Source organism: Pleurodeles waltl, chromosome 2_2 (genome assembly GCF_031143425.1).
Source record: "Pleurodeles waltl isolate 20211129_DDA chromosome 2_2, aPleWal1.hap1.20221129, whole genome shotgun sequence".
In the NCBI taxonomy this organism is placed as follows: domain Eukaryota; kingdom Metazoa; phylum Chordata; class Amphibia; order Caudata; family Salamandridae; genus Pleurodeles; species Pleurodeles waltl.
The window spans coordinates 1141022085-1141039244 of record NC_090439.1 but is presented as its reverse complement, the minus strand read 5'-3'; the positions used below and the strand labels follow the sequence as shown (position 1 = coordinate 1141039244).

The 17160-nt window shown below is 47.0% G+C and overlaps 1 protein-coding gene across 9 annotated transcripts in view; it reads right to left on the bottom strand.

The window, feature by feature from the left end:
* Positions 1-17160, bottom strand: part of NUGGC (nuclear GTPase, germinal center associated) — a 1501499-nt gene that overhangs the window by 1101104 nt on the left and 383235 nt on the right. For all 9 annotated transcript variants that reach the window (XM_069221057.1, XM_069221058.1, XM_069221055.1 and 6 more), the window contains one exon: positions 11489-11695. In XM_069221057.1, coding sequence (XP_069077158.1) covers positions 11489-11695 — 207 coding nt within the window. The remainder of the gene's footprint in view (positions 1-11488; positions 11696-17160) is intronic.

The window sequence follows — 17160 nt, the reverse complement described above, 5'->3', positions numbered from 1 at the left end:
AGCAAAAACGCATAAAATAAATTCAACATATGCTTTGAGTAATCTGGAACTACAGATAACCTACAGCCAAGTGGTTACACAAATGTGGAAGTTGCAAAGAAATGAGAGTAAATGTGGAGGAAAGCGGGAAACATCGCCTCAGTGGCTGAAATGCTGAAACAAGAGATCCTACGTTGGAATCATATACTGATGTCAACAATGGGTTGGGAAGCCCTCTTGAAAATGGCTGAAATATCAAAACTTTTTTCTCTACAAAATTACCCATGAATTCCCTTGCGAATCTTCAGACAGGTGACCTCCTTGTGTAAGGTCCATCATTTATGCAAAATAATGTCAGGAGTGGTCATGACTAAATACTAGAACCACCCAAGTCCAAGGCAGTCCGGGAATGGCTCATGTTTCCCATAAAATAGTTAAGCTCCTCACCTCATAAAAGAATGGCTTTAAGAAGTAGGGGGTAATACTGCATACAAGAGCAAATTGTGGGTGTTGGGTGGGTGCATGCCACTACAGTATATATATGGTGTCATCCGGGGTGCATTCCCCCGACACACAGGTGAGGTTCCAGGTTTGAAAAGCTACCGAAAAGGCAATGGTTTGGAAGGATGTGGTTGGCGTGTGCCAGGTAAGTGCTGTGCAGTACTCTGTGGGGTGTTATATGTAGTGACATGAAATCCTATGCTCAACTCCATGAGGACTTCTCGCCTCAGTGTTTTTGTACTTGTACCTCAGCCATACGCTGACTCTGGACCTTAATGATATTGACATCTCCTGAATTTAGACCGCTTGATAATAAACTGGAAATTATCAATCTACCAGATAAGAAAATATGAAGCGCTACCGATGGCTGGTTATGAATATATATTTGCCAGCCTGAGAGACACCAGAGATGAAGACATAGCCCCAAGGGGAACAAGGTCTGGCAGACCACCTTAAAGGCAAAGATGGAGTTTACTTTACTTTACTAGATCCAGACTACAGCCCATGAAGCGAAACACTTCACTAAGTTGTCTGAGGAGTAGTACAACTGGGGAGGAAAAATACTAGCACTCTGGGACAGTGTCAAGAAACTGTAAGAAGTACTGAAAAAGCAGAATGTTTTCACCCACAAGCAGCATTACTGAACATACTGGAGGAGTTGGTACAAACAGGACTTAACTATCAAGTAGAGACACTGGCCAGAACTAAAGGGCTCCAAACAATGAATAGATTAAAAGCAGGTTTGCAGTCAGTGGTGTAGATGAATTGAGGCCTCAATATATAGCTCTGGGATTATGTCCAATGGAACATCAAAATCATGGAAGCCACAGAAACTTCCTGCAGGTCCATTTAGTGCCATGTGTTGGCCTACTGTCATTAGGTACAGTTTTCCTCACCTAATACCACAATGGTAATTACTGTGTCCTCCTTGATGTAAGGTTTCCGTACCAACCACAGCACCGAGACCGCCCTCACTGCCACGACTGACGACATCAGGACCATGCTCGACAAAGGCGAAACTGTGGCCCTTATCCTTCTAGATCTTACGGCTGCCTTCAACACCGTCTGCCACCACACCCTACGCACACGCCTCCATGACGCAGGGATCCGCCTCAAACCCCTGGACTGGATCACATCCTTCCTCTCCGGAAGAACCCAAAGAGTCCGCCTCCCTCCCTCCCCCTTCCTTTCTTTCTGAAGCCACTGAGACCAGCTGCGGCATTCCCCAGCCCGACCCTTTTCAACATCTAGATGGCACCGCTTGCCAGCATTGCCCGATCACACAACCTCACCTTCAGCTCCTATGCTGATGACACCCAGCTGATCCTCTCACTCAACAAGGACTCCACCACTGCCAAAATCAACCTCCACGACGGAATAAAGGCCATCGCCAACTGCATAGAGAGCAACCGCCTGAAAATGAACTCAAGACAAGATGGAGATCCTCATCCTCGGCTCCAACCCCTCCGCTTGGGACGACTCCTGGTGGCCGGCCAACCTACCACACATGCAACATAGGATTCATCCTGGACTCATCGCTCACCATGACCCAGCAAGTCAACGCAGTTTCACCTTCCTGCTTCAACACCCTCTGCATGCTCCGCAAGACCTTCAGGTGGATCCCCACCGAAACCAGAAGGACGGTCACCCAGGCCCTCATCAGCAGCAGACTGGACTACGGCAACGCTCCCTACGTGGGAACCACGTCCAAGCTCCAGAAAAAACTGCAACGTATACAGAATGCCTCCGCACGCCTCATCCTCGACATCCCACGCTGCAACCACATCTCAGCCCACCTGAGAGATCTACATTGGCTCTCCGTCAACAAGAGGATCACCTTCAACCCCCTCACCCACGCTCACAAAGCACTCAACAAAGCCGGCCCTGCTTACCTCAACAAGCTACTCACCTTCTACACTCCCAACCGTCAACTCTGCTCTGCCAACCTCGCCCTCGCGACCTGTAGGAAGTTGGCTCTGTATATACTATCACAAAGTAAGAGATAGTGTGCACAGAGTCCAAGGTTTTCCCTTAGAGGTAAGATAGTGACAAAATTAGATAATTCTAATGCTTAATTTTTGTGGTACTGTGGTCGAGCAGTAGGCTTATCAGAGGGTAGTGTTAAGCATTTGTTGTACACACACAGGCAATAAAAGAGGAACACACATTCAAAGACTTACACCAGGCCAATAGGTTTTTATATAGAAAAATATATTTTCTTAGTTTATTTTAAGAACCACAGGTTCAAGATTTACATTAAACACTTTAAATGCAAGGTACTTCACAGAGGAAAGTTAGGAACTTTCAATAAAAGCAATATCATATACAGTCTTTGTTAAAATGGCAATAAGCTATTTTCAAAGTGGACACAGTGCAAAGATCAACAGTTCCTGGGGGAGGTAGGTAATGGTTAGTTTGTCAGGTAAGTAAAACACTTACAAGTCTCAGTTCCTGGGTATAGGCAGCCCACCGTTGGGGGTTCAAGGCAACCAGCAGTTCAGGGCCGGTCAGGTGCAGAGGTCAAAAAGGTGCCCAAAACACATAGGCACCTATGGAGAACAGGGGTGCTCCGGTTCCAGTCTGCCAGCAGGTAAGTAACCGCGTCCTCGGGGGCAGACCAGGGGGGTTTTGTAGAGCACTGGGGGGGGGGGGGGGGGGCGGCAACAAGTAGGCACACAAAACACACCCTCGGCGGCACAGGGACGTCCGGGTGCAGTGTGCAACGCAGGCATCAGGTTTTAAATAAGTTTCAATGGAGGGACCTAGGGGTCACTCAAGCGGTGCAGGCAGGCGGGGGAGGGAGGTGTTTGTGGGCTTCTCAGGCCAGCCACCACCTGGGCTCGGCAGAGGGTCACGCCTGCACTGAGGTTCGGTTCCTTCAGGTCCTGGGGGCTGCGGGTGCAGTGCTTGGTCCAGGCGTCGGGTCCCTTGTTACAGGCAGTCACGGTCAGGGCAAGCCTCTGGATTCTCTCTGCAGACATTGCTGTAGGGGTCCAGGGGGGTCGTCTCGGGCTACTCACGGTGTGACAGTCGCCGGGGAGTCCTCCCTGTGGTGTAAATTCTCTGGATCTTGAGCCGGGGGCGTCGGGTGCAGAGTGTGAAGTCTTCCGGCGGGAAGAGTGAGGTCTTTGGAGTTGAAGAAAAGTTGCAAGTTGTTGAGAAGAGCCGCTGCTCACAGGAGTTTCTTGGTCCTGGGGGTCGGGGCAGTCCTCTGAGGCTTCAGAGGTCGCTAGTCCCTATTGGATGCATTGCTGGTTGCAGGTTTGCGACTCAGGAGAAAGGCCGGTAGGGCTGGGGCCAAAGCAGTTGTTGTCGTCCGTCGTCTCTGCAGGCTTGTAGGTCAGCAGTCCTTTAGTTCAGGTTGCAGGAATCTGATTTCCTGGGTTCTGGGGTGCCCCTAAATACTAAATATAGGGGTGTGTTTAGGTCTTGGGGGGCAGTAGCCAATGGCTACTCTCCTGGAGGGTGGCTACACCCTCTTTGTGCCGCCTCCCTGAGGGGAGGGGGGCACATCCCTGTTCCTATTGGGGAAATCCTCCAAAATCAAGATGGATGATTTATAAAGGCAGGGGTCACCTCAGCTCAGGACACCTTAGGGCTGTCCTGACTGGTGGGTGACTCCTTGTTTTTCTCATCTCCCCTGGACTTGCCGCCAAAAGTGGGGGCTGTGTCCAGGGGGCGGGCATCTCCACTAGCCGGAGTGCCCTGGGGCATTGTAACACGAAGCCTGAGCCTTTGAGGCTCCCTGTTAGGTGTTACAGTTCCTGCAGGGGGGTGAGGGGTGAAGCACCTCCACCCAGAGCAGGCTTTGTTTCTGGCCTCAGAGGGCACAAAGGCCCTCACCCCAGGGGTCAGAAACTTGCCTCCCAGCAGCAGGCTGGCACAGACCAGTCAGTCCTGCACTGAAGAATTTGGGCAAAATACAGGGGGCATCTCTAAGATGCCCTCTGTGTACATTTATTAATAAATCCAACACTGGCATCAGTGTGGGTTTATTATTCTGAGATGTTTGATACCAAACTTCCCAGTTTTCAGTGTAGCCATTATGGAGCTGTGGAGTTCGTTTTGACAAACTCCCAGACCATACTTAATACGGCCACACTGTACTTACAATGTCTAAGAATAGACTTAGACACAGTAGGGGCATATTGCTCATGCAGCTATGCCCTCACCTGTGGTATAGTGTACCCTGCCTTAGGGCTGTAAGGCCTTCTAGAGGGGTGACATACCTATGCCACAGTAAGTATTTTGTGGGCATGGCATCCTGAGGGGGATGCCATGTCAACTTTGCCTTTTTCTCCCCACCAACACACACAATCTACAATGGCAGTGTGCATGTGTTAGGTGAGGGGTGCCTTAGGGTGGCACAACATATGCTGCAGCCCTTAGGGACCTTCCCTGGTCACAGGGCCCTTGGTACCACTGGTACATTTTTAGTGAAAGAACACTGGTGCTGGGGCCTGGTTAGCAGGGTCCAGCACACTTCTCAGTCAAGTCAGCATCAATATCAGGCAAAAAGTGGGAGGTAACTGCAACAGGGAGACATTTTCCTACACCACTGTTCCTCGCATCCACCAAACTACATTCGGCTGCAGATTGTTCTCCCACCACGCAACCAAGACCTAGAACTCCCTTTCCGTCCACCTATTACAGACCCAGGACCTGCTTACCTTCAGGAAACGCCTCAAGACCTGGCTGTTGGAGCAGTAGCACCTCTCTCCTCTCCCCTTCGCCCCCTCAGCACCTCGAGACCCTAGCGGGTGAATATCGCGCTCTACAAATGACTGATTGATTGATTGAGTGCAATGCCCCTAGTTTACCGGGTATACCAAGTCATGGGTTCCGTGCTCACTTTGCCACAGGGCTCATGCTACAAAGTACTCAATAAGCTGAAAAAGGGCTAAAGGTTATCTTTATGGAGAGTCTGTTACTCTTAAGTCTGTTGACTCTTTCCCATTACCAATGTGTGGGAAGCTCTGCCACCAAATGGTACAGGAAAATGCCTTTATAGGTGTTATGAGAATTAGCTTTGCATGAATGTAGGAAGCAGGCTCTGTCTACACTATATCAAAATGAGATATAGTGTACACAGAGTCCAGGGCCTCTGCAGGCGTCTTCGTGGAGGTGGAGAGGTCAACCCAGGGTGGGCACTTGCAATCCTCTGGGGGCCCGCTCTTGCTGGTTTGACCACCTGGACACGGGCTGTGGGTGTCAAGGGTACAGGGGTCGAGACTCCCGCATCTAGAGTGAAGTGGGAGTCCACGGTTGTAGGTTTCTTTAGACAGAGCCGCTGTCCTCAGGAGTTCTTGGTCCTTTTGGGTGCAGGGCAGTCCTCTGGAGTATGGCAGAGGTCGCTGCTCCTGCAGGATGCTTTGCTTGTCTTTTGCGGGTTCTCTTAAGCAGGAAACTGGCAGGTAGGGTTGGGGCAGAAGCAGTTGGCATCTTCCTTCTTCTCTGCTGGGGGTATTCTTCTTGAAGGTCGCCAGGAATCTGGTGAGCTACAGGCTAGTGACCAATTGTACCAATTCACATTGGCATACTGGAACACCTTTATAATTCCCTGGTATATGGTACTGAGGTACCCAGGGTATTGGGGTTCCAGGAGATCCCTATGGGCTGCAGCATTTCTTTTGCCACCCATAGGGAGCTCTGACAATTCTTACACAGGCTTGCCACTGCAGCCTGAGTGAAATAACGTCCACGTTATTTCACAGCCATTTACCACTGCACTTAAGTAACTTATAAGTCACCTATATGTCTAACCTTTACCTGGTAAAGGTTGGGTGCTAAGTTACTTAGTGTGTGGGCACCCTGGCACTAGCCAAGGTGCCCCCACATTGTTCAGGGCAAATTCCCCGGACTTTGTGAGTGCGGGGACACCATTACACGTGTGCACTACACATAGGTCACTACCTATGTGTGACTTCACAATGGTAACTCCGAACATGGCCATGTAACAGGTCTAAGATCATGGCATTGTCACCCCAATGCCATTCTGGCATTGGGGAGACAATTCCATGATCCCCCGAGTCTCTAGCACAGACCCGGGTACTGCCAAACTGCCTTTCCCGGGGTTTCACTGCAGCTGCTGCTGCTGCCAACCCCTCAGACAGGTTTCTGCCCTCCTGGGGTCCAGCCAGGCTTGGCCCAGGAAGGCAGAACAAAGGACTTCCTCTGAGAGAGGGTGTTACACCCTCTCCCTTTGGAAAAAGGTGTCAAGGCTGGGGAGGAGTAGCCTCCCCCAGCCTCTGGAAATGCTTTGATGGGCACAGATGGTGCCCATCTCTGCATAAGCCAGTCTACACCGGTTCAGGGATCCCCCAGCCCTGCTCTGGCGCGAAACTGGACAAAGGAAAAGGGAGTGACCACTCCCCTGACCTGCACCTCCCAGGGGAGGTGCCCAGAGCTCCTCCAGTGTGCTCCAGACCTCTGCCATCTTGGAAACAGAGGTGTTGCTGGCACACTGGACTGCTCTGAGTGGCCAGTGCCATCAGGGGACGTCAGAGACACCTTCTGATAGGCTCTTACCTGTGTTACTAGCCTATCCTCCTTCCTAGGTAGCCAAACCTCCTTTTCTGGCTATCTAGGGTCTCTGCTTTGGGGAATTCATCAGATACCGAATGCAAGAGCTCATCAGAGTTCCTCTGCATCTCCCTCTTCACCTTCTGCCAAAGGATCGACCGCTGACTGCTCAGGACGCCTGCAAAACCGCAACAAAGTAGCAAAGACGACTACTGCAACCTTGTATCGCTTCATCCTGCTGGCTTTCTCGCCTGTTTCCTGGTGGTGCATGCTCTGGGGGTAGCCTGCCTCCTTCTTGCAAAATGAGCTCTGAAGAAATCTCCCGTGGGTCGATGGAATCTTCCCCCTGCAACCGCAAGAAACAAAAAAAGACTGCATCTCTGGTCCTCTGGGTCCCCTCTCAGCACGACGAGCGTGGTCCCTGGAACTCAGCAACTCTGTCCAAGTGACTCCCACAGTCCAGTGACTCTTCAGTCCAAGTTTGGTGGAGGCAAGTCCTTGCCTCCCCACGCTAGACTGCATTGCTGGGTACCGCGTGATTTGCAGCTGCTCCGGCTCCTGTGCAGTCTTCCAGGATTTCCTTCGTGCACAGCCAGGCCTGGGACCCCGACACTCTAACCTGCAGTGCACAACCTTCTGAGTTGTCCTCCGGCGTCGTGGGACTCCCTTTTCTGACTTCGGGTGGACTCCGATTCACTCCTCTTCTAAGTGCCTGTTCCGGTACTTCTGCGGGTGCTGCCTGCTTCTGTGAGGGCTCCCTGACTTGCTGGGCGCCCCCTCGGTCTCCTCATCCAAGTGGCGACATCCTGGTCCCTCCTGGGCCACAGCAGCATCCAAAAACCCTAACCGCGACCCTTGCAGCTAGCAAGACTTGTTTGCGGTCTTTCTGCGTGGGAACACCTCTGCAAGCTTCTTCACGACGTGGGACATCCATCCTCCAAAGGGGAAGTTCCTAGTCCTCTTCGTTCTTGCAAAACACCAACCTTCTTCCATCCGGTGGCAGCTCCTTTGCACCCTCAGCTGGCATTTCCTGGGTATCTGCCCACTCTCGACACTAGTGCGACTCTTTGACTTGGTCCCCTTGTCTTACAGGTACTCAGGTCCGGAAATCCGCTGTTGTTGCTTTGCTGGTGTTGGTCTTCCTTGCAGAATCCCCCTATCGCGACTTCTGTGCTCTCTGGGGGTTGTAGGTGCACTTTACACCTACCTTACAGGGTCTTGGGGTGGGCTATTTTTCTAACCCTCACTGTTTTCTTACAGTCCCAGCGACCCTCTACAAGCTCACATAGGTTTGGGGGTCCATTCCTCGTTCGCATTCCACTTTTGGAGTATATGGTTTGTGTTGCCCCTATACCTATGTGCTCCTATTGCAATATATTGTAACTTTACACTGCTTGCATTACTTCCTTTTGCTATTACTGCATCATTTTGGTATTGTGTACATATATCTTGTGTATATTTGGCATCCTCAAACTGAGGGTACTCACTGAGATACTTTTGGCATATTGTCATAAAAATAAAGTACCTTAATTTTTAGTATATCTGTGTATTGTGTTTTCTTATGATATTGTGCAAATGACACCAGTGGTATAATAGGAGCTTTGCATTTCTCCTAGTTCAGCCTAAGCTGCTCTGCTATAGCTACCTTCTATCAGCCTAAGCTGCTAGAAACACCTCTTCTACAATAATAAGGGATAACTGGACCTGGTACAGAGTGTAAGTACCCCTGGGTGCCCACTACAAGCCAGGCCAGCCTCCTACACTGGGTCCAGGGAGGCCCTTAAATCCTGGATTTAGGGGCGTTTGAGAGGTCAGAGGGCAGTAGCCAATGACTACTGTCCCTGAGGGTGGCTACACCCTCCTTGTGCCCACTCCCTTTGGGGAGGGGGCCACAACCCTAATCCTATTGGTCCCTGTCTTCCAAACCAAGATGGAGGATTCTGCAGGGAGGGGGTCACCTCAGCTCTGGTCACCTTACGGGTCACTCCTCCCTGTTTTCCCTAATTGTCCTGCTGGACTTGCCGCCAAGAGTGGGGCTTTGTCTAGGGGAGTGGGGCGCATTCCCACTAGCTGGAGTTCCCTGGGGCACTGTAACCCGAGACGTGAGCCTCCACCCAGGACAGGCTTCGTTTCTAACCGCAGAGGGGGAGAGACACTCACCCCATGTGGTAAGAAACTTGTCTGAAGGTGGCAGGCTGGCACAGACTGGTCAGTCCTACACTAGCAGTTTGCCTAACATACGAGGGGCGTCTGTAAGATGCCCCGTGTGCATTTTTCAATAAATCCCACACTGGCTTAAGTGTCAGTTTATTGGGCTGAGAAGCTTGATACCAAACTTCCCAGTAAGCTATTATGGAACTGTGGAGTTCGTAATGACAAACTCCCAGACCATATACTTAATATGGTCACACTGCACTTACAATGGACTTAGACACTGTAGGGGCATATTGCTCAGGCAGCTATGTCCTCACCTGGGGTATAGTGCACCTCGCCTTAGAGTTGTAAGGCCTGCTAGAGGGGTGACTTACCTATGCCACAGGCGGTGGTTTGTGGGCATGGCACCCTGAGAGGGGTGCCATGTCGTCTTTGTCTTTTTCTCCCCAGCAGCACACACAAGCTGCAAGGCAGTGCGCATGTGCTGGGTGAGGGGTCCCCTAAGGATGCATAATACATGCTGCAGCCCTTAGAGACCTTCCCTGGCCACAGGGCCCTTGTTACCATGGGTACCTTTTAAAAGGGACTTAACCGTGTGCCAGAGCTGTGCCAATTGTGGAAACAAAGGTCTAGTTTAAGGGAAAGAACACTGGTGCTGGGGCCTGGTTAGCAGTGTCCCAGCACATGTTTAGTCAAAGTTGGCATTAACACTAAGCACAAAGTGTGGGGTAACCATGCCAACAGTGGCACTTTCCTACAATGACAGTTTAAAGTATGCATATGAGTATGTCCAAGGTGGCATGGCTCTGTTGCTTCCTTTATAAGCGCCCCCACCAGTTCCTTAAATTAGGGAGGAGCTCTGGAGTTTTCCAACACTAGGTCTTACCACTAATCAATCGCTTCTGACCACTGCCTGGATAGACACTCTTACAGCGAGCACATGTGAAGTTGAGCACGCAGCGCTTTAATATTGGTGAAGACCATCATACCCATCCTCTTAGTTTCATGATTGTTTTCACTATTAGAGGATGTGATGTCTGAAAAAGAGGAAGACGCCTTTGAAATGCCGTCACCCTCTCTTGATTCAGACGAACTTTGCATGTTACGGGGTTTGAAACTGTTCCAAAGGTGCGAATATCTTGAGGGCAGAAATAGGACTATTCGTTGTTTACTCTAAACAATGGCCTAGAAGTGGCACGGCCCCCTGAGTGAATTCTAAGCATTGCTGTCAGTTGCTGCTCATCATCAGCCAATTGTCCAAAAGTGGAAAGTTTTTTTTTGCTGTGGTGCAGATGAAGCGGAGATCACCCCTAGACAATCTGTAAAGGCACTTTGTAAAGACACTTTGGACTATTGTGACTCCAAATGGGTAAACTTTGAAATGGTAGTGTTGTCCCCTTACCAAAAATCTGAGTCGGCAACGCTGTGCTGGATGAGCGAGGGTGTGAAAGTAGGTGCCCAGAGAAATTATGTCCTTTACAGTTATCTTAACATGCTGCAACTGTATGTAGTGAACTGGTGGTCTGAAGCTGTGAATATGCCACATTGTGCCATCCTTATTTTCAATGAAAAAGAAAGGCAAGTACAACTCTTGACTCTGCAGGTGTGGGAACATCAGTTTTATGGTACCTTTGCTGAGAAGATCTTACTTTTTCTTGTGGCAATTGTTGATGTTAATGACCGACTGGACGATAGCAAGATGGAATGTTTGATGGTGTGCTGTTGAACTCCAAGCAGTGTCCCTACTGGACAATGATTAGATACCATATGTCTGAGGTTATTTCCTCCCACTGGGGATTCTCTCTTATAAAGGTATTGCTTGATGAGGGGATACTTGATAAGCTTCTGCTTGGTTGTAAAGGCATTCTTTCCAGAACCACCTTGACATTTCCCAAAGTCTACTCAGGCACAGGACTTCTGAAGCAGTCCCTTCTGAAAGGGGCGATGCTCTTGAAATTCTGATGCGGCATGGCTGTTTCAGTTTTCACGCTCTCATGCCTTTTGGTTGATCCTGGCGCATTGAGCTTTTTGAGGGAGGGATCGAGTTTTACCTCAAAACTGCACCCTATTGCAATATGCATGCACAACACTAGATGGCAAGAGTACGCAGACCATGCAACAAATTAAATTTGATTAAACAAACTAACACAGAGTGTATCATAAAAGGTTAAAGCCAAGACAATGTGAACACAAAGAAGTAGAAGTGAGATTTTGAGTTTTATACTGCCCATCTGTCACTGACCACAAAGCAGACATGAGGGAAGCACAGAAAAAGGGCACAAATATTTAAATAATTGGCATTACGGCACACAATAAAAGAAAAAGAACCCACCTCTCTAGCTATGCAGTCCCTTGCCGCATTGGAATCGCGGACCCCTGGCAGGTCAACCAGCACCGCTCCGGTCTTCAGGACTTCTGCGTTGGGAACATAGATCTTGACACATTTAACTATTGGCCATAGTTGTCCACCTTTCCAGTAGCACATATCATCAGGACAGGAATCAATGTATTTCTGTATCTTTTTACTGAATTTCTCTGCCTGTGGAGAAGGCACGATAATGTTAAGTAATATTGACACAAACAGGTTTCTTAGTAAGAACAAGTTACCCAATTGAGTAATGTCTTTAACTCTTAGTTTTACAGCCACCTTCACTTACATGGACGGATCCTTCTTCACCAGCAATGGAAGAAACCTTAACATATCCCACAGTGGACCCAACCACATGTCCCACCCAACATAGGCAAACTTGTCCAAGCAGCACTCTCAAATTAACTACGACTAAAGAATGCCGGGTGCAGTAGAGAGTTCCTATGTTGAGTAACTTGTTCTTAGCCTTATGGTCTCAGTTGTCCCACAGTCACATATTTGTAACAATTCTGAAGCTTATAACATATCGAAAGGCTAGCAACTACTCCAACACTAAAGGGGAATTCAGACGCTCATGCAAATAGCTTGCCAAAGGAAAAAACCAAGTGCTGTAGGACAGTGATTCTTAGCATTTTGACTTCTGTCGACACCAACGTAATCATTACTGGAATGTAGGGATTTCCACTAAGTAATTATTGGAAGCCGTTGGCCCCGGCCTAAGCATTTCCCCTAATTTGAACATAAATAAACCAGGCAAACAATATTCAAGTGATTAAATATTTCATTTAATTCACAAAAATATAATTTTAGCTTTCAATTTCAAATTCATTCATATTTGTAAAGGTTTTAAAATGTCCAACTGTATATTTTGTTACTTTATTTATATACACTTCATTATTCTGTTAATATTATTGATCTTTTAAAGCATTCACAGACCTGCTGAGCAGGCTTTGCATGCCCCTAGGGGTCCCAGGACCACAGCTAAAGAACCACGGTTCTAGGAAAATCCAATTTATCATGCTGACTGAGGCACAGGAAGCTTCAGGTCATTTATTATTTAGTTTTTAATCTGTTTGTTTACTCTTGGTTTAAACAGCATATGAACTTCGTTATTGTAAAACAATTCATATTAAATTCATTCTAAATGAAATCAATGACTTTAAAACTATCAAGAAAGTGTAACTGTCAAAATAATCAAAGAGTTCAATCAATGGCGTTTTTTTGTCAATTGTTTTCAGCAAATTCCTTGTGCTCTCAGTGCAACCCACGGCTAAGACAAGTAAACAAGTGTCTCTTTTACATATAACATTTCATTCAAACCATTCATTTTCCTTTTGGCATGATCTGCATAACCTGCTACTGGGTGCCATGCACACCACGCAACAATGATCTCCAAGAGTGGGAGATGTCAGATCACTGTCAATTTCTTATCTCACAGTGGATCACCAATCTTTTCATCATCACCCAAGTGAGGTCTACCTCTATCATATATAGAACGGTCATGAAATGCCTGATTTATAGATCATTTGGCTAAATTTGTCCTAAGGGCACTAGTGTGGGTAGCACGCTTGGCCATGTTTTAATAATTACTGTATGAGAATATGGAAACCCATTAAACAAACTTCTCTAAGGCAATGACACCATCATCAGATGCAACTCCCTTCGGAATCACAGATATTGAGAGATCGTCCACAGGCTGTGTAAAAATCACCTGCAGCCAAAATCTGGGTTCCTTCACCAAATAACAGACTGGCTTCATGAGGAAAGCAAACAACTCGAAATTATCAATTTACTAGCCACATAACGAAGGCTACGATGATGGCTGGTCTTGCACACAAGACATCTACAGGTTCCTTGCCTAAAAAATACTCATAGCAGTTCCCGAAGAAAGGGCAACACATAATTAAACCGGAATGCCACAGTAGAAGCCTAGCAGGCGAAAGTAAAATGGTCTTCAACCGGGCAAGGAGTCTTTAGAAACGTCCATATGGTCTGATTCACCATCAACAACACAGGAAACCTAGTACTGTTGCGCTTGATGTTAATGTGGGCCTCCCTATTCTGTCTCCAGATACTCTAGTAAAGAAAGGTGGAGAAGAATTGTGCGTTCTAGAGTAGTTACAGAATTCACAAAAGTCCTCTTTGGCAATTTCCCTCGAGCAGCAACAAACCCACCAAATTAGGAATTTCAACACATTTTGGTGGCTCATAGGAGACATTCTGTTGAGGTTATCCAAAAGGCACCACTTCAAATTCTGTCACAAACTGCTGACTTTCTTTTAGTCATTATGTCAACTAAACGGGTTAGCAAAATTCAGGTGTATTCTAAAGTCTATGTAAAACAATGAGACTCTGAATGTGAATTCAAGATTAATCTTAAAGTTCCTTTCTCTTTTCATCACAATGAAAAGGTGTTTGTCAACTTTTTTCCCAGCAATCTTTTGCTGCTTGACAGACGTTTTTCATTGATAAGGTAGACTTTCGTAAATCTGGCCGACCCTGGTAACATTAGTTTTACAGATCTTACAGGAACATCTGTACAACTGTAAAATCCTGGCTTAGACAGCAATTTCCAGATAGGGCAAAGGCCTATATTCTTAGCTAGATAATCAAGACAGCAGCACCAGAGATGTTAGTCTGTTTTTGTTCTAAATACTTCCAAAGTGAAATGATGGATGAAGCTTGGTGATGCGTTGCATATATAATATGTGAGTATGATTAAGTGGATTTCCAGAATAACTATGTGAACCCGGTGTAGGATGCGCATTCTGTTTTGACATTTCCTTTACTATTTCCATCTTCTGGAATGTTTATGTGTCACTGTGATGTATGTAATTTTCTCATGTAGACTCCTGGTTGCCAGAGAAAGGCAGACCCGTTCCTGCACTTCGCCTGGTAAGCAGCGATTCTCCATGGGTCCTGATTTCTTGGAAATAAACACTTCAATTGAAGGTACTACTCTTCTTCTGCTGTGGCTCATTTGGATCTTACATTTTGGTACCAGGAGTGGTGCACTCCCTCTATTACTTCTGCCGGCGGTCGTCTCCCAGGACCCACAGGATTTTGTTTCGGACTGCAGGTTTGTTTCAAGAAAAGGAAAAAAAGAAGGAGTTTTCCTTTATAACTGACTCTTTTGTGTGTTTCTACTTCGATCTATCAGAAGAGCAGTAAAAGAGACTCTTTGTATCTTGCTCTAGTCTCTGGCAAACTTTGCCTCTTTCAACTTGTAGCCGAGGTTCTCTTCAACGGGCAGTTTTTTCGTTGCGCTGAGCGCAATGCCGCGCTCTTCTTGCGCACCGTGATGCTGCCATTGCTGTGCTTGTGTGTGTTGCCTCATTGCGCACTTTGACGCCGCCACTGCTGCTTTTGTGCACGTTTGTTCTGGCGCACGTTTCTTCCCGTTTGCGGCCGCCAGTTACGTGTTTGGGCTTAAAAGGACATCGCCCTCTAAAGTTGAACTCTTCTTTTCGTTGGCTGCACAGCGGCCTGAACGCGCGGTGACGCGCACACCTCTTCTTCGTCTTGCATATCACTTGCTGGCTGCACATGGGACTGAACACGTGGTGACGCGCGCACCTCTTCTTCATCTTACAAATCAGTTTCTTCGATTTGTCATGAATTAAATAAAAGGGTACTGTTGTGTGTGCATTCCCTTTCCCGCACATCGAGGAAAAATAAACGTGATGTGCACACCTCTTCTGCTTGATGGGGAACATTTTGTTAGTAACCTTGGACAGCGCAGTGACACGCACACCAAACAATTACTTACAGGGCGGTGATTCGTATCAGTTTACAGCGCTGTGACGCGCACACCTTGCAAACTTGTGGAGAACAATTTATTAATAACTTTTAAACAGTGCGGTGATGCGCACACCATTCTAAAGCTCATATTTAACCTGAGCTCATGTTTAATCTGGATTAAGATATATATTCCTTCCTGCTGCAACATAATCTTTGCATTTTTTAATGCTCTTGTATGCTCTGTGTTATATTGTTGTGTTCGTTTTGTGTTGTCTAATTTCTATTCGTTTTTGCTTTTGTTACGTACCGATACCATGGTTACTAACGAAAATGTAATACACCCACCACCATTTTTACAGAAATCTGGCAAACCTGAAATCAAATGGAATCAATGGGTATGTATTTTTCAGAACTATTTACTAGCTATTGGTGCCCTCTCCTACAGTCCTGCCAGGAAATTGGCCCTGTTATATAGGGCCAGATGTAGGAAATTCCGGTTTGCGACTCGCAAATTGTGAGTCGCAAAGCCCGATGCAGGATGGTGTCCCTGACACCATATGCGAGTCGCAAGGGGGTCGCGAAGGCCCACCTCATTAATATTAGTGAGGTGGGTCGCAATTTGCGACCCCTTTGCGAGTCGCAGCACTCACAGGGATGGTGGCCTGCTGGAGACAGCAGACTACCATGTCTGTGACTGCTTTTAAATAAAGCAGGTTTTTATTTTTGTAATGCAGCCCATTTTCCTTAAAGGAAAATGAGATGCATTAGAAACGAAAAAATTAAACATGTCAGTTTCATTTTTTCAGAGCAGGCAGTGGTCCATAGGACCACTGCCTGCTCTGAAAAATGTTTTCAGGGCCATTCACAAGGGGGAAGGGGTCCCATGGGGGCCCCTTCCCTTTTGCAAATGGGTTAACACCAGTGTGACACTAGTCGTAACTTCAAATTGTTTTGCGACCAAGTTCGCGGTCACAAATCAATTCTGAATCGCGATGCGACTCGCAAATAGGAAGGAGAACACCCCTTCCTATTTGCGACTCGCATTCCCATTTTGCGAGTCGGTAACCAGGTTACCGACTCGCAAAATGGGAATGGGCATCGAGATGTGGCTTATGCGCCTCGCAAACAGCGATTGTCGCGGTTTGCTGGGTGCAAAAACCTTGCTACAACTGGCCCTTAGTCATTTAGGCATTGAGGGACAAAATGTTTTCTAAATTTCCCTCTAATAACTAATCATGGTGGGGATGGTGACTGGGACGTATATTTAGAGGCCAAGGAAAGATAAAAAAAAAAATTTTAAAACAGTATTCTGATGAGGACAGTGTACTCTTAGAAAGACACAGTTTTTAGTTTTTTTAAACAGAAGCAGTTTCCTGAGGAATCAGTTGAGGAATACACGGCTGCTTTACGCATTTTAACTTCATCTTGTGAATTTGAAAGTTGTGTAGACACGTATATCAGAGAACAATTTGTCTAGAATTGTTTTTTTTTTTAAAATGCAAGAAAGATTACTCACTTGTAGGAATCCTTCATTGTCTGAAGTCATAGACATTGCTAAAAGTATAGAAAGATCTATAATCTTTACTCAGGCTATGAATAGTCATGAAGGTCTCTCACCAGTTTCTTATATGTCCGAGAATGATTCCGTATTTGCCGTATTTATGAGGACAACAAAAAACAGGAAAAAAACAAAACAGTTCGTATGTTATCGTTGTGGTTCCAGAAATCATTTAGATAACAATTCCGCATGTCCAGCCATTGGTAAGAAGTGCACTAAGTGTAGTAAAATTGGACATTTTCAAGCTGTCTGTAGGTCTCAATCTGTTGGGTCAGTCAGAATACACAATGTTAATGTTCCTAGTGATACTCATAATAGTGATCTTCACGAGTGTAAC